The following is a 24,475-nucleotide window of genomic DNA, read 5'->3' as shown; positions in this document are numbered from 1 at the left end:
CCCCGACCCCTCTTTCCTCATGGGCAGGGTTGGAGCTGCTTAGTTCCCTTTATGATCAATTGCACGGGAAGAAGTAGGTAGGAAAGGGCAGCCCTCTGGGGCGTTTTTCTTTATTCATTGTGGGGTCATTTCTGCAGCCTTCCCTCAGGGAACACTGGCGACCAGGGCTTTCCCGCTGCTTTGAAGGATCAAACAAGTAGCGAATTCCTTACCTCCTGGTACTCCGGAGGGGAAAGGTTTTCATTGAGAAAATATTACAGGGGAGTGAGTCAAACAGCCCCAGCACAGCTGCTACAGTTGAATCTGATTCTCTATTTGGGTTTAATTTCATTAAAAATGTGTAACAGGTAGTTCAGTCTTCTGTGTGTTTTAGTGGCAGAGGCAGGGCTTTTTTCAGCTGGAACGCAGTGGAACGGAGTTCCAGAACCTCTTGAAAATGGTCACATAGCTGGTGGCCCCGCCCCCTGATCTCCAGACAGAGGGGAGTTGAGATTGCCCTCCGAGCCAGTGGCGCGGAGGGCAATCTAAACTCCCCTCTATCTGGAGATCAGGGGGCGGGGCCATTTTCTCCAAGGGCAACCCACTGAGTTCCACCACCTCTTCCCAGGAAAAAAAAGCCCTGGGCAGAGGTGTGTCAAATTTTGGTGGTTTTAATTTCCTGACGCATGAGTCATGTAAGGTTGAGTCCTACCAGCTTTTCCACTCAGTCACAACCGGTTTCCCTCTTCATGGAAGGCCTGTCCCACATGGTTTTTGTCCACAAGGGAGGGCGGGGTTTCACCTGATTCCCTACGTAGTCTTTGGTGGTCGAAAGGGAGCCCTCTTCCATCTTCTGCGAGCAGAACAGCTTGTAGGAGCCGTTTTGTGAAAAGGCAGCCCAGTGGTCATGTCTTCTGAGCAATAGGCTTCTGTTGTACACGGCACCAAGCGGGTAAGTGAAGCAAGCACTCAGCTTGGAGAACGGGGGCAGAACAACCCAGCATCATGCTCACCAGTGAGCCACGCAGTACTTTAAGTAGAGACAACATGCTTTCATGCTAGGATGAGCACTAACCATTTGGAAGAATTTCTGCCCTTTTGGAAACTACATACCCACCTCTGAGAGAAAAATTGTCCCCGAGTACATGCTATTGGGTTTTTTTTTCAGAGAGACAGAAATAACGGAAAATTTCACACATCCGTGGTGGCAATTAAGGGCCTGTTATGAAAGGATTAATATCTGTGAAGCTGCCAGCTTGGATTCTTTCTGCCCAGATGGTGCATCGAACTTGATTATTGGAGATATTTCGTATGCTGTTTCTGAACAGCTTAAGATCCAAAAAACAGAAATGCAGCATTTTTAGCTGCTGCCTATTCGAGCAGCCTTAAGTTAGGAAATCTCCCGTATTTACTTAGCTTCTCTCCCTGAAGTATATATTTTTATTTATCAAAATCAGTCTTATTAAAATTAAAACAAATAATGTGCGTCCAACCATCTGTGCTCAGAAGTTTTCCTGAGTTCCTCTTAATTCCTGCAGCCTCTTCTGATCCCTGGAAAGATCATTCCCGGAGTCAAGGGATCCGTGTGAACGTGTAGCAGCAGAGGTTGGTGGGCTGGAACGATGAGGGACAAGGTGAAGGAATAGCTCCCTTTTCTCAGGGGAGCAGCACTTGCAGAAGAAGATTTTACCCCCTTGTCTTTCCTCGTTCCACATCCCAAACTGCACAACAATCCTTCCATGTGTGTCCCGCAACCTTGGGAATTCTCTTCCTGGGCGGGTGGGGGAAAGGTTCTGCAGGGATGGAGCGGAATGCAGGAAAACTCTGTATTCCGTGTACAGAATGGTAGGATAATACATTGAAAGGTTTCCAGTGCTTGTTAGGTTTTGAATTCGATTCCCAAATATTGATGCTGGGGAGAAACGAATCAGTTGCCCTCGCTGGTCAAAACGCTTTCTGAATGAGGATTCACTCTCCATCTACTGCCGGAGGTAGTCAGTGCCACAACCGATATCAGGGTATAGGCAGGGTAAGTGGGTCGGGCATCTTTAAAGTGGAGTAGAGACCTGTGGTTCCATTCTAGGACACATGCTTTGAGTGCAGAAGGTCCAAGTTCTGGTCCCTGCATTCCAGTCAAATGATCTTGGATGTGGTCTACACATGTAGCAGAAGGAGGAGGTAGTAAGTGGGGACTTTAAAGAGCAGGGCTTTTTTTCAGGGGGAACGCGGGGGAACAGAGTTCCGGAACCTCTTGAAAATGGTCACATGGCTGGTGGCCCCGCCCCCTGATCTCCAGACAGAGGGGAGTTGAGATTGCCCTCTGCGCCGCTCAGCAGCGCAGAGGGCAATCTCAACTCCCCTCTGTCTGGAGATCAGGGGGAGGGGCCATTGGCCATGTGACCATTTTCTCTGAGGGCAACCCACTGAGTTCCACCACCTCTTTTCCCAGAAAAAAAGCCCTGTTAAAGAGTGTGTTTTGTTGTGGGGATAATGATAACATACTTTGTAAACCGCTCTGAGTGGGTGTTGAGACATCCTGAAGGGCGGTGTATAAATCAAATGTTGTTATTTTTGCATGCTCCCTCACATTAAAAAGAAAATCTCTGCAAGTCGATATGCCATTTGTTTCAAACTGGTGTGAATGCCTTCTTCGGATCTCATTCTACTTTTCAACATGTACCTTCTTATTTTGGTAGAGATCGAGAGGAGAGGCTAGCTGCTCTGACAGCCGCCCAACAGGAGGCCATGGAAGAACTCCAGAAGAAGATTCAGCTTAAGGTAGATAGAGATATGATAGCCTGTTAAAGGGCGAGTTCCTGCCTTTTTCTTCATTGTTAAGTGTAGTGGTCTTGGGGGCAGTCTAGAGTAGTTTAGTACAAATAGACCACAGTTGCGAAGCAGGGGAAAGGTGCCAGCAGGCTATGTTAAGCATTCACCTACCCTGATCCTCTATATTCGTTGGAATTTCTCTGGCTTCTAATTTTTATTACATTTATCCTGACTTTCTACCATCATGGAGTTCCTTTTGTAGCCATGTTTAAAAGCGCTTCAGTCCATCATTTATTTACGTTATTTATAGTCCGCTTTTCTCATTGGGACTCAAGTTGGATTATACGGAATAAGTATAATCAATAGGTGGATTACAAGCACACCCCGCCTACTTGGTCTTGCTGTCCAAAGAGGGGCAAAGAGGATATGCGGCAGTTAAGTTCACCGTCCCTTGAGCACAATAGCTCGAAAGTGTGAAGCTGCAATACCGAGCCAAATCAGCTGAATTTTTTTGCTGTGCACACCTCTATTTGATAGATTTGTTGGTGGCAGCAAGTAATACTCAGAGAGAAGTTAGGCACCCTCTTGGAGTAAGAAAAAGCAGCAGAGTCACTGAGCAGAGACGTGGGATGGCCATGGGGCTTTTCTGACCCAGAACCAAGAGGCAACGGGGCTTGCAAAGTCCCGTTCCTTTTGGAACCATTTGGATACCCTTTGGAAGGTGTCTTTGAGAAATGGAGAATGACTCAATTAGTTCTCAGACTTTTGCAAATGTGCCATTTCTAGTATAGTTATTTAATGCTAGTGGTCCAGCTTTTCTTTGTGTTTGTGCCTCTATCTGAGTTTTCTTCGATTTTTACCTAGCACGATGAGAGCATTCGGAGGCACATGGAGCAGATAGAGCAGAGGAAAGAAAAGGCAGCTGAACTGAGCAGCGGAAGACACGCAAACACCGACTATGCCCCCAAAATGACACCGTACGAGCGAAAAAAGCAGTGTTCGTTGTGCAACATCTTGGTAAGGTTACTGTTACAGAGGGCATGTGAAGAGTCCCCTGGTACTGTGTGGTTTGGGGGATAGATACCAAAATGCGAAACCAAATGCCACATGCTGTTGCTACTTTTGCGCAACCTGTTTTGCTGGGGAAGTAGGAGAGGGACGTGGCTTATTGGTAGTGTCTCTGCCTTGCGGGTGGGAAGTCTCGGATTCAGTTCCTAGCGCCTTTAAAAAGGATCAGGTGCATGACCCCTTACCTGAGACTCTGGGGAGCGACTTGCAGTCAGTCGATGACATTGACCCTGATAGACCGAGGGTCGGATTCTGTGTTAGGCAGCTTTGCGTGAGTTCAAGAGTAGTGGCTTAGAGCGTAAACTGGGCAATCTCACCTGCGCCATGAATTCACTAGGTGGCCCATATGATGCCCATATGTGACCATGCAGCTGCTTTGTAACGAGTTAGATCATTGATCCGTCTACTTCAGTATTGACTAGCAGCCGTTCTCCAGGGTGTCCGTCACAGAAGGTTCTTCCCAACTCCCGCAACCTTTGGATTGTGCGGCAGATAGTCAGTGTGCAACATTGAACCGTCTGCTCTCAAAGCACACAAAATGCCATATACTGAGTCGGATCCCTAGTAGGTCAAGATCAGTATTGTCTAGACTGACCAGCCCCTCCCCTGTGAGCCACAGCCCCTCCCCTGCTGTAAATGGAATAACCAGCAGCTTATCTTACAGGACTCTTGTAAGATTGCAATGTAGTATGAAAAACATCTTGAACACTTGCAATAGGCTATTCTGGTCATTATCTTAAGTACTAAGTCTTATTACTCCTTAATGTAGTTCTCTTATAAAGAAATAAATTAATGTCCCGTGTAGCGAGTGATAGCAGCCACAGCCTTACTAATCAACACCACCCTCTTTGGCAGCTGTTTGTTTGTTTGTTATAAGCTGCATGTAGAGCACTAATAATGCATTGTGGTTTGGGTGTTGTTGTTTTTTACAGTTTGTCTCAATCCCTTTTTTCCAGATTTCCTCAGAGGTCTATCTTTTTAGCCATATTAAAGGGAAAAAACATCAACAAGCAGTGAGAGAGAATAGCAGCATTCAAGGGCGGGAGCTTTCGGACGAAGAAGTGGTATGTACTGAAAGAGAAATCCTTTATTCCCCTCCTTCACTGTCTTTGCAGTTTCAGCTTGTTATCTAAATTGTAGTATTTTGCCAAAAAAATTAATCAATTCAATGACAAAATAAATTTGGGTCAGAAAAAATAGGTAGAACGGATGGATATTTTGGAGAATTGCAACATGGCCTGAAATTTTATGTATTTATTTAGAGTCTGACTTTCTTCCTCAAGGAGGATTACAAAAATTACCTATGCAAGGGTGACCGGAGGGTCTAGCATATGTTATGCTATTATATCTATCATAATAGGGTCTATTATATAAATATAATTAATAATAATAATAATAGCAGGAGGCCCTGTTTCTGTTTAGAATGCGCTCCTGCCAAGCCTAGAAAGATTCTTTTCACAACCAGGAACAATGAGCCAATTCGTTTTATTTATGTCATTTATAGTCTGCCTTTCTCACTGAGACTCAGGGCGGATTACACGGTATGAGTTAGTACAGTCAGTTTCAAGGACACTTCAATAAACAGTGTAATAGGATATAGAAATGTAAATTTGCAAAGATTTAAAACTAGCACAATACACAGAGCTGAAGAAATGCTGAAACAGAGCATTAGCAATTCTAAGACTGACGTATTAAATGACGTAACCTCCAACCGACTTGATTGCCTTTGTCGGAATAGTGAAAAGGTCCAGTAGCACCTTTAAGACTAACCAACTTTATTGTAGCATAAGCTTTCGAGAGCCACAGCTTTCTTCGTCATATGCATACAGAGAGCTGTGGTTCTCGAAAGCTTCTGCTACAATAAAGTTGGTTAGTTTTAAAGGTGCTACTGGACTATTTTTACTATTTTGCAACTACAGACTAACACGGCTACTCCTCTGGATCTTTGTCGGCATAGGGGAGATCTGAACTTAGCATTCCTTTTGCTCTGCTTTAGCTCTCAAGGAACTCAAGGAAGAGCTGATGTTGGAAAGCTTCCCTTTCATAAAACCTGTTTATTCATCAGACTATCCATCAGGTTTCCTCCAAGTAGCTCAGAGCAATGTGCATGCATCTCACCCCGCCCCCCCCCCCATTTAGCCTCACCAAAACCCTGCCAACTCCACTCTCCTGTGGAAGAGTGAGTAGCCGAAGATCATCTTCATGGGTGGCAGTTTGAATCCAGGTCACCTGTTCTTGCCCTCTAGACACTGCACCACACTAACTTTACTTTCCAACCCCTTTATCCACTAGCATATTCCTCCCCGAGGATGCATGTGACAGAGCAAGTATTGTTTAATTCTCACAAAACCACCGTGTGTTGTTGTACCTCCCGATCCTCTGGTTTTGCTCATATCAATAGCGTCCAAGCAGCCAATTCAATTCAACGACATTTCTCTGGTTTTGGTCATGGAGTATTTTTGAGCATTTTTATGTAAAAATATCGATGAACCTGAGGCTGATTTTTAAAAATTCTGGGCAGTGTTTGCATCTGTTGCCAATAATACATTAATGATTTGGATATTATTATTTTTACCTGTGTTTTTGAAAATTATGTGTGTATGAGTAAGGTTTCCACTTGTAGCTGGGTTCTGTTTTATTTTTAATCAATGGAGGTACCTGTGGTGAACACACTTAAAGTTATTGCTTGTCATTTCTGATGTCTCTCTATTAAATGGCCTTTCTCCTTTGACGTATAAGATTTTATTTATACTACCTCTGACCTAATAAAACTTCACCTTTGGCCTTCTGCACTTGACACTTCAGATAACATACACTTGATCTTTGACATATTTTGTTTTGAGCTCAGTAGGGATAATAGCCTCTTGTCTAGAAAGAAAATGTCATTGAATGGAACCTGGCCCCAGGATTTTCATCTCTTTTTAAAGCTACCATAAGAACCAATAAAATCTACTTGCCATAGATTACCAGAAAATCCTATTGGCAAAAATTTATTTGTATTTACTTCATTTGTAGCCTGTCTTTCTCACTGAGACTCAAGGCAGAGTACACAGTTAACACTGTGCAATAAGACCAGTATAAAACATAAAAGCAACAGCAAATAAAACTAGATCACCAAATGAGAGCGCAGTGCGCTAAGAACACTGCAATATGTTCAGTTGAAACAGTGTGATGTGTATAAACAACACAACAGAGCTGGATTTCAAAATTGCCAAACAGTGGAATAAATTAAAATGCAGTAAAACCGTGAAATACATACAAGCAATGAAAACTGTTCAGACATTGACGATGGACTCCTGAACAATTCCGCTTTACACAGTCTGCAAAATGGTAAAAGCCTGAGAGCGTTCCCTGTCAGAAGTTGGTGGGTTAGAAATGATCCTAAAAAAACCTCTTTGGAATCGAAATCAAAGTTGCTGTGTTAGAAAATGTTTGGGAATGTCACTTCCATGTTGTATCGATTGGATCGTTTTGCTGCCTGGAAAACAGCAGGCAATTTACCTGGGTACGTTCTGGGAGGCTTATTTTGCTTTTAGGCTTGAAAGTTGGCCAGAGATGGTATAACGGAGGCTCCAGAACACAAATAATGGGAACTGAGAGGCAATTAATCCCTCCCCGAGCTTTCCATCATCCTAGCCCAGCAAAGAAACACAGCCTTATTATCACACAGCCTGACCAGTGGTGGCTTCTTTCCTTTCTTCATTTCCTTTCTTCATTGTATTTATGCTGATATGTTCTAGTAATCCTCTAGTAATGTTGCCTTTGTACATTAACTTCGCTCCTGAACACTGCAGGAGAAACAGAATGGGCTGTGGTGCACAGGTGCCCTATGCATTAGGAAGTCCCTTATCTCATGAAGGGAGCTTTGACCCTTGAAAGCGTATGTGCTGAAAATCTTGTACTGGACTCAGGCCCTGCTGTTCTACTGCTGACCTACACAGCTATCTACTTGAAGACCCTAGTATGAATCTTACTTATAAAATGGTCTTATTTCTTAACCTCAGCCCCGCCCCCCCATCTGCAATAAGGGGCTGAATTACGCCCTCTGGCCCTTGTCTTCCAGTGAGCAGATGGTGGGAAAGACCACACAAGGAGAATTTTCTTCATTATGCACCTGCTTTCTGTATCCACTTTTGACTTAGACAAAAGAGATTTCCCAAGGTGCATGGTCCAAAGGGGGAAGGGAAAGGAATGGTGGCTAGAACTGGCAACTCTCCACTCATCCGTAGTATCAGATGTCAGGAGCTTGACTCTTGAAAGCTTGTATCCTCGAAATCTTGTTGGTCTTTATGATGCCAGTGGACTTGAATCTTGCTGTTCTCCTTCAGACCAGCACTGTCTCCACTTGTTGATATGTTGTGTGTCACACAGCCTCTACTTGGGTAAGATGTCAGTTCATGCTCGCATCTCATGGAGCGCCGCGGAATCCCCTTTCAGACCTCCCTCCATCATAGTTCTGCTGGGAAGAGGTCGGCTCTTGCATGGCGAAGAGACGGAACGGACGGCAGCACTGTTATTTGTCAGAGTGCATTACTTGTAAATAAACCATAATTCATTTAACATTTAAGAAGTAATCCTTAAAAACATGCAGTTTATCAGGAAAAACAAGGACCAGCAGGTATTACACAGCTCTGCAGGCAGCTGTTTACCATTCCACTCGCCCGAATAGCTGAAGTGCAGCCCGTCAGTAGCAACAAGGGTAACTTTCTGGAGCACAGAAATTCTGTTGAAATCAGCGTCTTAATGAATGAATGAGAATGCACTTAGTGTAAAAAATGAAGTTCTAATGGAGAGGTTGATTAAAGTAATTGATCTAAATGAAAGGCTAAATCTAAATGATTTGTCCTGATCAAAATCAATCCACTCTGGCAGTCGGAACGCCTGAACTTTACCTAAGGAGTAATTACACTGTGAGTAAATGGTTGAGCAGACAAACAGTTGTTTTTCTATCACAGCTTTGTTGATCGTAAAAGAAGGGCTTTGTTATTGTGTCCAGGAGAGAGGGTTCTTGCTCTAAGGATCTTGTTTGATACTTGTTGAAGATATTCCAGTGAGCTAGTTTTATTTTATTTTTTTTATTTATGTCATTTATAGTCCGCCTTTCTCACTGAGACTCAAAGCGGATTACCTAGTATGAGGTTAGTACAATCAATATCAAGGACATTTCCATACAGTGTCAAGGACATTTCCACAAACAATATCATAGGACAAATAAATACAAGTTTACAAAGACATAGCATTAGCAAGGATCCAATACGGAACTGAAGAATTGCTGAAACGGAACATAATCAATTCGAGAGCTGTTCAGATGAGCAAAGCTGCCGTGGAGGGACATAGGGAGGGAGGCGGTCCCGTAGGTCTGCCGGGCCAAGGCCGTGCAGAGCTTTGTATGTAATAACTAATACCTTGAATTGAGCACGGTGACTGACAGGTAGCCAATGGAGTGACTGTAGGATGGGAGTGATGTCCATGCTCCTGCTAACAGTCGAGCTGCAGCATTTTATACCAACTGGAGCCTCATAGTTAACTTAGATGGGAGACCAATGCACAGTGCAAAGTTCTTTCTTTGACATTTTGTACTTGGGTATTTATTACCAGAGTACAAGATATAAAGTGGGAATGTATATGGTATCTCATTATCGTGTGTGTGTGTGTGTAAACCTATAACGCTACTGTATACTGAGCCAGATGTTTCACTTGTTGAGCTCAGTTCTTCTGCTTTGACTGACAGCAGCTCTCCAAAGTCTCTGGTGGATTAAAGTATTTACTGGCATCTGTTAGCTGAGGTCCTTTGAACTAGAGGTGTTTAAGGCTGAACCGGGGACCTTCTTCTTTCAAAGTATGTTATCTACCAAAGTTGACCTCTTCCCACGTAAGAGTTGAGGAGGTTACGTTCCATATGTTCTCTCGGAGCTCATGGGCAGGCAAGATGTGCGTGCAGCAGTAAAAATCTGGCCGCGATAAATTGCATACATGGAGAAGACCGCTGACCTGTCTCTCTGATGGCGCATTGCTTTATCTAAAATGTTTTCTAAAATTTCTAGTGCGTGAATCAGATTTGAATGGATTTTACAGTATTTGTATCCTGTCCTTTCGGGGCAGGGAATTTTAAGGGGGAAGGGGAGAAGGGCTCACAAAAATGCAGTGATAAAGCATCTGTTTTAAAAAAAATTCTAATAAGCAGCACTTAAAGGGAAAGCAGGGGTATAAAGCATCACAGTGATTGAAAATTCTGGACCTGCGGCATGTTGTTCCACAAGAAACCAAGCAAGTGTTTCTTGGGCAGGCTTTCCACCACGGCTAGGGTACCGCTGCAGAAAAGACCATGTTGCAACCTGCTGAAGGCAGGGAATGCAGACAACGGCCTCATTTAAAATTCTTGGAGAGGGCAGTCCTTCAGGTTTCCTGATCCCAAACCAGATCAAGGCAAAAACCAGAACTTTAAATTGTCTTTGGAAAGTTCATCAAAGGGCTTTCAACATTGGAAGGATATGAAAACCAGCGGCCTGTAGTGGTTGGACTAAGATTGAGGAGACCTGAGTTTAAATCTGCACTCTGGTTATGACTTTGGGCCAGTTACACTCTCTCAGCCTGAAGTTCCGTAGAGGAAGGGTGAGATAAAAATGTTCCGGTTGAGAGATTCGAGTCAGCAGTCTAGTTGCTGAGATGCACAAAATCCACCTCTTCAATTTCAAATGCATTAGGATAATTATAAATGCGTTAAAACGATAAACTGGGATTTATGTAAACTTTAGATGCATCAGGCGTAGTGGGGAAACCCATAAATGCTTCTGCCTTGAGTTCCATTGATGGATCCAAAGCAGAGGTTCCATTAACTTTTGTTATTTATTTTGGTCATTTTTCTTTCCCTGTAAGCCATTTTATGTAAAATAGCTTCCTTGTTCAAAATCCCTTCTGGCTTCATGACAATTTCTGGGTTTCCGAAAATAGTGTTTCATGATTCCATTTTCTTTTACAAGCCGTTTGTGATTGTTAATAGAACCATGAGTATAACGTAACTCTTGCTTTATCTAGAGCATGTTTGTGATATTGAATGCTACAAGTTATCTTTTTGTTAAGTGTACAGAGAAGTGGTTTCATTTTAAAAAGTATGCTGTAGAGGGGATCTCTAAGGACTGCTAGTATGAGTAATTTTGTCTGTGAGCGTTGTTTGAAACTTTTTTGAACCTTTAGAGCTGATTGCTGTTAGTTCTAGCAGGTTGCTGTCTATTCTAGCACACTGCTATGTCCTAATCCAATGTTGGAGATATTGGCTTGGATACAGTATTGTGCAGGCAGAAACATAAATGGACTTATTCAAAATCTTGTTCAACTCCTAGCTCTTTTCCCCATATATGTTATAATTCCCCAAAATTACTTGCACAAGATCTTGCGAGTGGAGAGGATATAGTAAGTTTGACTTAGTGCAAGAGCAGAAAAAGCTCTTGCACAAGCCCAAATTTTGTGCTGGATCCAATCCATAAATTTAGGGGATGATTGCCCAGCTTCTCTGAAGTCCGCTGAACCATTCTCTTCCTCTGTCATTAAAGCCAGAAGGTCTTAACGCTCATCTTGAAACTCTTAGGTGAGGATGCAGTTATTCAGGGATCATACCTGAGAAATGCCCACCACAGCCACTCTAGTAGGCCATTCCAGAGGACTGAACCTACCTCAGAGACAGCCTGCTGCCTAAGTGTTGCCATGTAGAAATGACAAGCCAAAAAAATCTTTATATAATTTGTGGGAACAGCCAACTTGCTCCGAGACATCTCTTTTAACTAGGAACTGTTTATCTGTAGAAAATTTGGCAGAGCAAAACAGTACTGTCCAACATCAAAACACTGCTTTTAATCCAACTTAGGGTTGCCAACTCTCTGTTGGGAATTCCTGGAGATTCGGGGTGGAGCTTAGAGAGGGACCTCAGCAGGGTCCCTCTCTAAGCCCATCCTCCAGAGCCACCGTTTTCTCCAGGGGACCTGATCTCTTTCATCTGGAGATCAGTTTTGGGAGATCTCCAAGTCCCACCTGCAGGTTGACAACCCTGTTCTAGCTGCTTCTTTTTTTTTTTAGTCCAACTCTTCCTGTGTCCTTCAGATGAAAGCAGTGACTGGCTACTGCAGTATGTATCTTGCTGATCCAAAGAACTGCAGAACTATTGCAAAGCTACCATAAAGAAAACTATTTAAAATTGCCATAAGATACATTGGCCCAAGTTTAGTAGAAGGTTGCATTTAAGTGAAGATAACTCTGGGTTCCAGTCATTGCCTTCATTGGAGACTAATCAGTAAGTGGAGCTCTTTTGTAAAAAAAAAATACTTTTTGCAGAAGTATGATTAAAGCAGCTCATAGAAGAAAATGATTCTGCTGTAGGGCCAAGAAATACTTGCATACCATCTTCTGTTTGTTGGTGTTTCTCTTCCTTACATTATCACTTGGAGTGACGTGGTTTGCAGCATTAAACTCTTGTGAATAGTGCAAATTATATCACCTGCTGCAAATATTAGACATGTAGGTGTACGTGGGGGGGGGTGTAGCATAGTGTGGCAAACTGCAGTCTTTGTAGTGTCCTGTGGACATCTGACACCTTCCCGAGCTACTGGTTGAACCTCTTTTTCACACATTAGATATTAGACCCGGCCCCTGCTCTAATCCTGCTCTTTGATCTGTTCTTTGGAGAAGTGACAAGTGATTAGTGATGCAACGTGTTATTACTCTAGTTTTATTTAGATGCGTTCCAAGGATGAAGTTTGAGATTAATCTGAAAGCCGAGACCTCTGAGAAACCTTTTTTGCGCAGCAGTCTGAGTCTGACCTGCGTGGCATATTCTGTAGCCAATACCACGCTGTGCATAATGAAAGCTCTTTCCCATTCAGACACACACACACACACACATGGAGAAAGGTGAATGAATGAGTGCGCTGAATTCTTATCATTGGTGATAGAGATGTCTGTTCAATCGCAGATTAGAGCAGCCAAGAGCCTCTGCCTCATTCATGATTCCTAACTAACAGACAGTGAGCTTACTGTGCCTCAGCCCAGAGGGATGAAGCGTCACCTTATATTTGAAGGCAGCCACCACATGAAGGCATACCTTTCAAAAGGGAGGATTAATGTCTCCTTCCTTCTGCTGTCAGAAGAAACAATACATAGGTGGTAACGCCAGTCAGCACAGTCAAGGTTGGCAAGCTAAGAGGATGGCATACATGGTTGTTGCTAGCTGTCTCATAACTTGGAACAGCAGGGCTTGGGTACCAGTGTTCTCTGTACCAGTACGATGTAGCAGTTAGAGCACTGGGCTAGGATATGGGAGACCCGAGTTGAAATTCTCACTCTGCTTTGGGTGACCTTTGCGCAGCTCACAAACGAAATCGTATCCTACAGAGAAGGGCAGAAGTCTTTTAACTAGCTTCTCTTAAAAGGTACTGCAGAATATCTTTTGTTCTCACTGTCTGTGCATGTATCAGTATATTAGAACTGAAGATCACATCCGAGCGTTCGTACTCCAAGAGGCTGGGCTCTGTGTAAACCCCGCTCTAACAATGCAATCTGATGCAGAGCTGTTACAGTCCCAGCCCCAGGGCTTTTTTTCAGCTGGAACGTGGTAGAACGAAGTTCCAGCACCTCTTGAGAATGGTCACATGGCCGGTGGCCCTGCCCCCTGATCTCCAGACAGAGGGGAGTTTAGCTTGCCCTCCACGCAATCTAAACTCCCCTCTGTCTGGAGATCAGGGCGTGGTGCCACTGGCCATGTGACCATTTTCGCCACGGGCGATTTAAACTTTAAAAATCTCCCCCTTTGTTCCAGCTGATGTCATTGTGATGGTCCTGGGAGCATGTCAGGTGACATCATTGTGTGGTCCTGGGAGCATGCACGCACTTTGTGCACACGCATGTGGTAACAGGGGCACCACCTCCTGCCAAAAGTTGCCCCCTGTGCTGGCAACCCACTGAGTTCCACCGCCTCTTTTCCCAGAAAAAAAGCCCTACCCGGCCCACTGGTTTCAACACATTTATATTGGAGTCACTCTGCATAGGAATAAGCACAATAAGGAAGCCTAAAGCATTTGGGTACTGGCAATTAGGCTTATTTAGCGTTTCAGCAACAAGCTGGCTTTTGAGTTTCACAGAACTCTTCTGGGTCAGTCCAGCATCTTTTCCTTTTATAAAACACCAAGCTGAGGGAGAGTTCTGTGCAACTGCTTTAGTGTGTTGTGGCAAAGAGATTACAATGCTGTTCCTGTGTGGATCTGGGTCTGCAGAGATCCTAGTTCCTAGCACAACCTTTACGTGGAGACTGAACAAGAATGCGAACTTGCCCTGAGCTTAGAGTGATTCCATTATTTCTCTTGTGTGATGTGCATGGACAGGCTATTCATAAGTCAACAGGCATTTCCTCCTTATCTAGAACTAATAGATAGTGATTTATTTCTTTTTAGTGTGGGGGACGGGGATGCTGAATCTAAAGCCAGTGGAAATACACTGAGCATCCACGACTCCCTGTGACTCCCATTGAACCCAAGTATATATAAGCAAATTACTTACTGTAGTAGCCCAGGTGAGCCTGATCTCATTAGAGCTCAGAAGCTAAACAGGGTTGCCCTTGGTTAGTAATTGGATGGGAGACAGAGGCAGGCAATGGCAAACCACCTCTGTTAGTCTCTTGTCATGAAACCCCCACCTGGGGTTGCTATAAGTCAGCCATGACTTCAGGGCACTTTCCACCACCGTGGAAATCATAAGACCCACGGTGACCAATATTGGACAATATCAGAATATTGTCCTGCTAGCCCACCCCTACCCCATGGTGGCCTTGGAAACATAACATATCCATGTTAAGTGGAGGTTTTTAATTGAGTTTTATTCATTTATTATTCTTTATTTAAAGGATTTTTACCCCATCTTTTTGCCCTCGCAGTGCTACCAAGGCAGCTGACTAATTAAAACATACAGATTAAATTCTCAGCTTAAAAGCCATTAAAACCGGCACGTAAATAAGTCATTAAAACCATCATTAGGCCAGAACTTAAAATATATACAAAAGACAGAAACAACAGTTGAAACATTGGGGAGAGAGGAAGGATCCTTGAGGGAATGTGGCGCAAAACAAAAAAGTCTTCATCTGCTGGCAGAAGGCAGCAACGGAAGCGAATCTCCCTGGGGAGAGAGTTCCAGCGTTTTGGTGCCACGTCTGAGGAGGCCCTGTCCCAAGTTGCCACCAGCCTAATCTCAGAAGGCAGGGTCACTTGAAGCAGGGCTTCCAAAGATGACCGCAGTGGTCGGGATAGGTTCATAAGGGACTAGGCAGTAGTCCTTCAGGTATGTTGGTTCCTAACCATGTAGGGCTTCAAAAGTCAGCACCAAAATCACGCCCAGAAACGGACTGGGAGCCAGTGTAGATAGGCCAAGACTGGAGCAATGTGTTTCCTGCGACCCACTCCAGTCCACATCCTGGTTGCAGCGTTCTGCAACCCCCCCCCCCAAACTACAAACCTGCTCCTTATATGGAGTTCTGTGGACTGTCTTTTTCCATCATTTTGCTTTCCTGACAAGGTACAGGAAATATCTTTAGCTTGCTGTTTTGTTTATTGTTTCAATGTTTTTCATTGTGTGAGTTTTATAAGACTTTATTGTATTTAATTTTAATGTTACCCACCTTGGGTCCTAACTTCATCAGGAGCAAGGAAGGCATATCAATATTTAAAGTTCACCAACTTATTAGTGCCGCGCCGCCCCCCCAGATGTGTATTTATGGTGTTGTTTAATTGCTTTAAATACTTAATATATATATTTGTATTTTAAACGCTGTTTTTAATGTTGGAAGTGTTTTACTGTTTGACATGTTTTAATGTTTTGATGTTCGCTGCCTTGGGGATGAAAGGCAACATAAACATGGATTAAATAAACAAATAAAATTCCACATTGTGCTTTTAAGTGTTTTAGCTTGTTGCCATTTATCTCAATGCTGTTGGGTTGCTGCTGCTGCTGCTTTTAGGTTTTTAATGCTTTTACTGCTACTTTTAAAATTCTTTATTATTGAATGCTAATTCTTTAAATTACCTTAATTGGTTTTTAATAATTGTTTGGGTCAGCCACTTCTGGGTCCTTGAGGCAGAGGTAGTATTTTAGAAGCAGATAAAATAAAACAATCCATTGGTTTCCCTGCTTTCCCCAGGAGCACCTGTCATTAAAGAAGTACATTGTGGATATCGTAGTAGAAAGCTCAGTCCCGACAGAGCCCTCGAAAGATGGCGAGGAGCGCCAGAAAACCAAAAAGAAGGCCAAGAAGCTAAAGGCACGGATGAGCTCAAGGTAGTGAAAAAAATGCACGTTTTTTTAAAAAATAATTTTGTCCTTCAAAAATGCTGTGAACATCTTTAAAAAAAAACTTTCAAGTTATTTGCTTCAGGAACATCTTTGAAAATAACCCCGATGCGCCTAATTTATGGCCACTTTCTCTGATTGAGGAAGAAAACGGAGTATCGATCCGGAGACCCAGTTTTCACCTGTTAAGAGCTTTCCCCGTAATTGGATGCCAGATCCCTGCCAAAACTGTAGCCTCTTCTCGCATACAATGGTATGTTTAAGTATGTGTAAACCAGGCCTATTTTTCTTCTGAGCTATTGATTTTTGAAATGAAGTATCAAAGAAAATCAATAGTAATCAACAAATAGAAGCCAGGCGGCTGGCGTGTCAAATCCCCTGGCTGGCTTTAATCAATTTTGTTGCCTGCCACACAACATGGGAAAAGTTAGAAATATCTTGGCATGGAAAGTGAGTTGTCAGACCTGCCGTTTATCATGGGACCTAAAATGTGACATCCCACAGATCAGATACACAATGAGGGGCATCGCTGTGTCATGGAGCTGCGGCGCACATCTCGGATCCGAGACGTTCCCTCGTCGGAGGTTATTGCCACTCCAGCACAATTTGTCATTGATGTTGTTCTTTAAACGACTTCCTATTCACAGGATTCTTTTCACTTACTTGAAATCCATTAAGAGCAACGAAATATTGCCACTGCGTTTAATTGTCAAAGGACTGGGCCCAAAACCAGTTTGATCACTTAATTATTGTGGCTTTAGCAGTTGCTATTATATTGTTTAAAAAAGTGTTGCATTTGTGCAGCCGGTGTCCTCACCTTTTCAATTTACGTCCATTCCTTTCTTTCAGCCTTTCATTCTTTCTCTCGTTGTTTGGCATTTCAAACAGGCTTACCATTTAGCATGCGTCATTGCAGAGATTGTGCAATAACTTCTAGATACTTTAGCATGTTAGTAAGTATTTGCTGTTGCAGGGCAGTGTTAAAGACAGCATCCCTGAGCATATTTATATTCCAGACGACTTTGCAGCACAAAGAAATGGCTGCAAAGTATAGCCCAATGGTGTGTGTGTGTGTGTGTGTGTGTGTTTTGGAATAAATAATAATTTAGGAGCCTGCAAAGAAATCCCATGAGATGAAGAACAGGGAACAAGCCAAGTCTCGCCTCCAAAATATGATCAGCTATTAGGAGCCCAAGCGAATTTCTTAATTATTCTGTTTTCCTTTTCTTTGACAAATGCAACTAGTGCAAAACCGTAGTCCCTGGTCTGTTGTTTCTGGAGAGCAGTCCTCATCAAGCTGTTTTGGGGTAGGGGTTCAAATTTAAAAATTGTAATACCCTTCTACATCCCTGGAGGGACCCCCCCCCAAGTACGTAGTTTGTAAGTGGTCCTGATTTTTTAGTCATGATGGGTACCCAAATACCAACATTGTCATGAGTGGTTAACATTTGCCATTGACTGCATTTTGCACATGTCATCACAGTGGACTTTACCTCCACCCTGTAAGGTAGGCCATTCTTAGCCTGTTATTTCTGATAGAGCAATATTGAGCTTGTAATCAAGATGAGATTTGAACTGGTGACCTCCCAGCATGTTCTTTTAGTCCCGCAACACCAGATCCCCTTCTTAGCGATCCATTTCATTTTTAGTGTCGGCGTCTAATCAAATTGTTGTTCGGGGTCTGTTAATTTTGAGCAGAAAACGTAGTTTATATGAAACAATACAGACAAATCACCATAATTCATGTTCAGCTATAAATCCTCGGAAGAGAACAACGCAAGGGTCGTGGCTTTGTCCAGCAGGAAAAATTAAACAATGCTTGTTCTTCCAAAGGAGCCACCGTGTAGGACATTGACTGGTGTCCTACTGTTCTGTGCAGTCAGGTTTAAAGATCTTCCTCCAGCCTAGGGAGACTTGCTCCAATGGAAGTCATTTTTCCTCTGGCAGAAATGCCATTTCCATCCGAGGAAGTTTTCTCAGGCTGAAGAAAGGCTTCCAGCTGGGCTGGACGACATGGTAGAGTATGAGCCATTCGTTTTAGAGATTCATGTATTGCTTTTCTGCCTGAAGTCCTATTAAATATTGTAGATACTAAAGGAGACGTTGCCCATACCCCCCGATCAATTAGGGAAGTAATAGTAAATGCAGCATTTAACAGCGAAATCCTAACCAGAGTTACTCCAGTTATGAGCCCGTTGACTTCAGTGGGCTCAGAACGGAGTAACACTCTGGTTAGGATTTCGCTGCAAGTCTCTCCTTTCAGTTTGAAGTGCTGCCTAGTGCACATGAACTGTTACATGTCTGAGAAATTGTTATCTAAATTGGGAAATAGTTGGAGATTGTTCCTTTGGTTGCTAGCTAGAGTTTAGATTTAAAGATGTCAGCTAACTGGAAGTATGTAAAAAGAGCAAAACAGCCACTCTTAAATCCATCTAGCATTTTACATTTGGAAGCCACTTATTTTGACGTGCATCTGAATCGTCCGTACACCTTTAATTTTAAGACTATCTTGATATAAGACTTACCTAGCTCAAGAAGTCAAAATTTGTAAGTAATTTGGAAATTAAGATATACAAAAATTGCAAAGAAACGTCTCAATATGCTCAAGCGGGTTTTTATTACTGGGCAAGTTGTTAGATCTTAAATCAGAATTGAAATGTGAAAGTGACAGAGGTGAAGGAAGGGACAAACTGTAATCAGTAAGATTATCTGTTTTCTTAAAGAAATTTCCTTGCTCTTATTAATAATATTTATAACCCTAAGCCATTAAGCAGGTACCGTTGTCGCTGATATATAGCAAAGTAAATGATTCCATATTAACGTGTCTGCGATGCACTGCAAACAGTGCATAGCTGATTGGTGGCTGGTGAAAACTAAATTATAAACGGAAGACACACGTCTTGGTGCTGATGGAATTGCCCACTTTGTGTGTAAGTTAGTGCGTATTAAACTCCCCAGTTTCCAAAAATGGATTTGGACGTTTTAGTTCAGTGGCTAATTGCTTTGCTTCGTTAATTTCAGATAGCATTGCTTTTTTTTTCATTGTCTACAAAGAGTATTTAGAAATGTACTCACCCTTTTTAAACAATGTAAATTGAAGAAAAATGGATCGAAAACAGTCACGTGTATCATCAGCCCCCAAAAATGTTTTCAACCAAACAAGTCTCCTTTGCGTTAATCCTACTGTTGGATAGGGAACTGGTGCTAGGTAGGCGAAGACAGAGTTTGTACTGAGTATCTTGGGTTAGCCAACAAATAGCTTACGATGTACCATCCAGCCAGTCGAAGGAAAACGATGAGCTATATCAGAGAGGTAATTAAGGGAGAAAAGATAGCCTGGGGCTTCTGCCTTGGTGGAGGGTAAATATTTGCAGAATGTACAAAAGCCACTTCTGGCCGCCGACCTTGTGCAAACTTGAAAATCAACTTCCGTGCTTGCCATTCTAATGTCTCTTTCTGAATCCTTCCTTTCTCCTCTTAAATAAAGTTCAGGCTTTTCATCCCCGTCTTAAAAGCTTTTCATATTTTTGCCTCTCCCTACTCAGCCACCCATGTCTGTCTGTCTGGTACAGCCAGAATGTAAAAAGGCTTGCGCCATTCCTTCAAACAAAGAGTAAATAAGTGTCATTCAGTCCCTCCTGCATAACATCAAAGGAGGAAGTCTTGAAGGAACACTAATGAGTATGTAATTAGGACTTCTAAAGCTGTAATGCTGTGTATGGGTAGGGAACATGGCTGAAGCTTCTTCACTCAGCCAGTGTCCTCGATACTGCATGTTCTAAAATTCTGCACTTTTTGGTTCTGTAATGTTCTCCCAATATTAGCTGTTTGTAAAGGGTTGGGTAAAAGAAACAAAAATCCAGCAGCACTTTAAAGACTAACAACATTTCAGTATCAGCTTTTGTGAGCTACAGTTCACTCCTTCAGATGTGTGGAGATAACTTCTTAAGGGGGAAGATCACAGGGTGGAAGGAGGAGTTAAGGCAGAGAGTGAATTCCATTGATGTTGACGATGACGATGATGATGATGATTTTATATATTGCCCTTCTGGGCAGCTTAGTGCCAGACAGATCAAGATGGGTAGCCGCGTTTGTCTGTAGCAGTGGAAAAGAGCAAGAGTCCAGTAGCACCTATAAGACTAACAAAATTTATGGTAGAGTATGAGCTTTCATGAGTCGTAAGCTCACTTCTCAGTGCTGTGACTCACAAAAGCCCATACTCTACACAAATTTTGTTAGTCTTATAGGTGCTACTGGACTCTTGCTTAGTGCCAGAGTCAGTGTTGTTATTACCCCCCACCTATTCAGCTGAGGAGCTGGGGCTGAGGGGAGTGGCTTACCCAAGGCCACCTGCAAAATCCATGGTGGTAGTGGGGGTCAAATTAGCAAAGTGCTGATTCGTAGCCTAGCCACTTAACCACTATGCTACAGCAGCCCTCAAGTGACATAACAGACCTTCAAGTTCAAGTCCATGGGGAGGAGAAAAGTTAGAAACAGTAGGCGTGAATCTATCCACATCTAAAAGACCGCTTTCTCCTACATGAACCCACTTGGACACATAGGGAATAATCACAGGTCTTTCCGCACGTACCTCTGTTGAGTGTGGTGAGGTGGGTGGTTTTGTAACAGAAGGGTCTTTTATGTATTGTCGAAGGCTTTCATGGCCAGAGAACGATGGTTGTTGTGGATTTTCCGGGCTGTATCGCCGTATTGCCAAGACCACAGCGATACAGCCCGGAAAATCCACAACAACCAGAAGGGTCTTTTCTTTGGGGGTGCCGAGTTTATGGGTTGCGTGGCCAAGGGATGCTCCTTGTTGATGTTTCATCACAAAACTAAATCCATGCTTGTTCTGTGGGCTTTTGGCTCTTGAGTTTGTTGCTCTTCGGTTGATGAAGTTCTGCTCCAATTGTGTGCGCTTTGGTTTGTGTTTATTTTTCATGGAGCAGGTTGCTCTTTTGGGTTTGTGTGATTTTAACTGTGTTGGTCTCCCCTCTCTTATTTCCCCCAGTATGTTGACTACAAGCCACCCTGGGGATCCTCAAGGGTGGGATGGAACCAGGAGTATTAAATAAGTTACACTACGGGTCACTTAACAATAGTTAATCACACCAGGATGAAGAATTGTGCATTCTCCTTCCCTTCTCTAATGCCCTATACCACCTTTAACCTGCAGTTGAGTGTCACTTCAGCAACAACTTCAACCAGAGTTTTTAAGCAGTCAGTTGCACCATTTCTGTACTTGTCCCTGGCTTCATTGATTTCGGTTATCTATTGTCTGGTGGAAAATATGAATGACCTCAGGAATTATGTAATAGTTTATTGAATTAATGCAGCTGTCTTGAGTGTTCCATCTGTCAAATTCATCACAATAGCACTTTCTCTCAATTTTTTTTTAAAAAAACTGATTACCTAACTGAGCTTTGGCAGACACATCGTTCTGTAACTATTCTTCTATGATTGTTCCAGTCTTGGTTGTTGGTTACCCAAGGTCATACATGAAGCCCAGTTCTTGACGTACATCTAGTAAATAGAACATTGCCGTGCCTTCATAGTGGTCCAGAGAATGTCTTCAACCTTTCCAAACCTGGGACTCACCTTTAATCCCCAAATGATAGCACTAGACCTTCTGAACCACAGTAAGCACAAGGCAGGAAGGGATGCAGGAGTTACACACTTAGTGGTGTTGGCCAAGACGGTGGGCAGCAGTCCAAGAAAGCTGAGAATAGGGAATGCAAACCAAGAGGTGTACCTCAGTGAGGAGCAAGCCAAGGGCCGGAATCATGGAGGAACCCTCTCCATTGCTGAGTTAACCTCTTGAAACTGAAAGTAGCAATAGTCATTTTCTTCTAGCAAGCTTCCCCCAAATAGAAGTTGTTTACCAGGAGACGCGGTGCTCACTCTCTGGTATGCTATTTCCATTTTAGTCTGCGAGAGCTTTCTTATCCTAAACATCTAGTGCTGTCCAGAAATTCAGCAACCTTTTCAATGCATTCTAGCTTGATACAGGGCAGTGGTTCTCAAACGGTTGCAATCGAGAATGAATGGAGCCCTCCCCTAATGTAGAGAGGAACTAAATTCGGCTCTCGAGATCGTCTAATAACTTTTTTTCTTGGTTGCAACAGCAGTTCCAAAATAGTTTGCAAATATTTCCCAGGTGTGCCAAATACCACATTGGGATTTGCCTAGAAAAAGAAATGAACTAACTGAAGATAGTATTCCAGAGAGGCTGGAAACGCCATTTGGAAGCCTCGACAAAATCTGTGTTCAAAGATAGAAGTCAAGGCTGCACTTTCGGGTGGCTTCTCAGGGTGCTACTGGACCCAAATCTTGCTCTTCTACCACAGTCCTACACAGCTAACCACTTGAAACTAAGTTAAACTAAATCTCTCTTATAGCTAGGAGCCATACAGTTCCTTTCTTCTTTATATTTTGGTAACTGATTGGTGTGATCTTTTGGCTTTTGTTGGACGATTCTGTTTTGCATTTGGGCTTACGAATATTTTTCAGTTTTGTGATTTTAACATTGATTTTATACATGGTTGAAGTCTTTTACTCACATCTCCTTGAACCGTGGAGAGAGGGTGACAGTCTACAAGCACTTAAATAAACGAGCAGCCCAAGAACAGTTTTGAACATGAAAACAAAACATTTTTGCTGAAGTTCCTACGTTGAGTTTTGTTTGCATGGCATGACTGACAGCGATAAGGTATTTTAAAGGAATTGGCTTATTACCTTTCATTACCTTGTGGGCAAGAATTACGATTGCAAGGTTGCCTGCATCAGCGAGGTATCTTCTGAGCTTAGTTTTGCCAGACCCGTTCAACCCTGGCACGTCATTCCACTGGATGGACAGGCAGTGGTTATCATCTTTTGGTCCCAAGTTAATTCCAGGCCCAGTTAAGCAGCGTCAAAAGAAACATTGTCTCCGTCTCCAGCATGTCGGCACATAGCCAACACAAGCTCGAATACTTTTAATTGTCTGGACAAGTTTGTACAGCCAACTTCTGCTTGCCTTTCCCTAAAGCAAAACCGAATTCATAGGTGGCTTTGTGTGGTTGTGTGCAGAAAATTTGCATGATACCTACATTAGTAGTATTCAATCATTAAATGTTAATGAGACCTGAATAAATACGGGGTCACATTGGCATGAACAAGTCCCTTGGGTGCAGGGAGCCCTCCACCAGCACACAAGTATTTTACGTTGACTGACGTCTCCTTGCGGCGCCAGAATGCACCAACACCAATGGAACAGCCTAACAACAGCCAGTTCTGTCTTTTGGTTGGTTATGATGGAATCGGCACCCACTTTGGAAAATGTTTTCAAATTAAGTACTTTGATAATTAAATAAATTTATGTACCGTTCCGTTAAAGTCGGATCAAAGTCTGTGTCCAACTTCTGTAGCTAACGGTGTTGACAAAGAAAACTGCCTTAAAATTAATCATGTTTTCGTAAGCAATGGGGGGGGCGCTCAGCCCCTGCACCCTTTTTGTTTGCAACTGGTTGGCTACTGTATGAAAAAGGACCGCCGGTCTGTTCCAGCAGGGCACCTCTTATGTTCTTACTCACAAACTTCTTTTTCATTTAATGTGTATTATATATACAAGACAAAAAGACTGATATGCAGAGTAGTAGGATGTAGTTTGTATAAATGTTAAGCAAGATTTTTTTCCCCCTTTAGGGCCAAGGAGTACGAAAGTGTCATGGAAGCAAAAAACACCTCCTCTGAATCCCCGTATAAAGCAAAGTAAGCATTTGTGATCTTTCAAATTCGGCCTAGAACAGCGAGTTTAAAATAGTGTTACTAGATGGCACATCTCTCAGAAGGTGAAGTGACAGACACGTAGGGCGAGAGGGAGAATGCCTGCAATGTTGAATATTTTAACATGTCTTTATATTGATAAGATGCTTCTTTTCTGTCTCGTGAAATTGCATTAATACCGCGAACATATGTTTTAAAATAAGTAGATTTATAACATACCTATAATTTTAAGGGGGGGGGGGGAACCCATCAGATTGTGATACCTAATCCACGAGTGCACTGTGGGAAGAAAGGGGGTTTACTTGCAACATTAGCTCTTGTGTTTCCAAAGGCCTTGGTCGGTCGCTCGCTCAGTTCACATGTGACCATGGTTTGGCACCAGATCTGTATCAGCTCTATATAATTTAAAGCTAAGCATGGAATCCACATTTTACTAGAGGCTTAATAGTATTTTTCGTTTTCCTTCCGCTGGCAAGCCCATTCTGGACCTCAGCTGGTATAAATCTAAGCTAAGTCCCATGGAGCGGTGCCAGGACAGACCAGCTTCTTGGCCACGCTGCCTTTATTCATCCAC

The 24,475-nt window shown here is 42.9% G+C and overlaps 1 protein-coding gene across 1 annotated transcript in view; it reads left to right on the top strand.

Annotated features, from left to right (window-relative positions):
* The window catches only part of SCAPER (S-phase cyclin A associated protein in the ER), a 151,533-nt gene that overhangs the window by 45,752 nt on the left and 81,306 nt on the right, over positions 1-24,475 (top strand). Inside the window, exons 18-22 of the mRNA XM_055002805.1 lie at positions 2,676-2,757; positions 3,613-3,765; positions 4,773-4,880; positions 15,989-16,125; positions 23,821-23,886. Coding sequence (XP_054858780.1) covers positions 2,676-2,757; positions 3,613-3,765; positions 4,773-4,880; positions 15,989-16,125; positions 23,821-23,886 — 546 coding nt within the window. The remainder of the gene's footprint in view (positions 1-2,675; positions 2,758-3,612; positions 3,766-4,772; positions 4,881-15,988; positions 16,126-23,820; positions 23,887-24,475) is intronic.

This window comes from Eublepharis macularius, chromosome 18 (assembly GCF_028583425.1).
Source record: "Eublepharis macularius isolate TG4126 chromosome 18, MPM_Emac_v1.0, whole genome shotgun sequence".
Classification (NCBI taxonomy): domain Eukaryota; kingdom Metazoa; phylum Chordata; class Lepidosauria; order Squamata; family Eublepharidae; genus Eublepharis; species Eublepharis macularius.
This window is presented reverse-complemented; position numbering and strand designations above follow the sequence as displayed.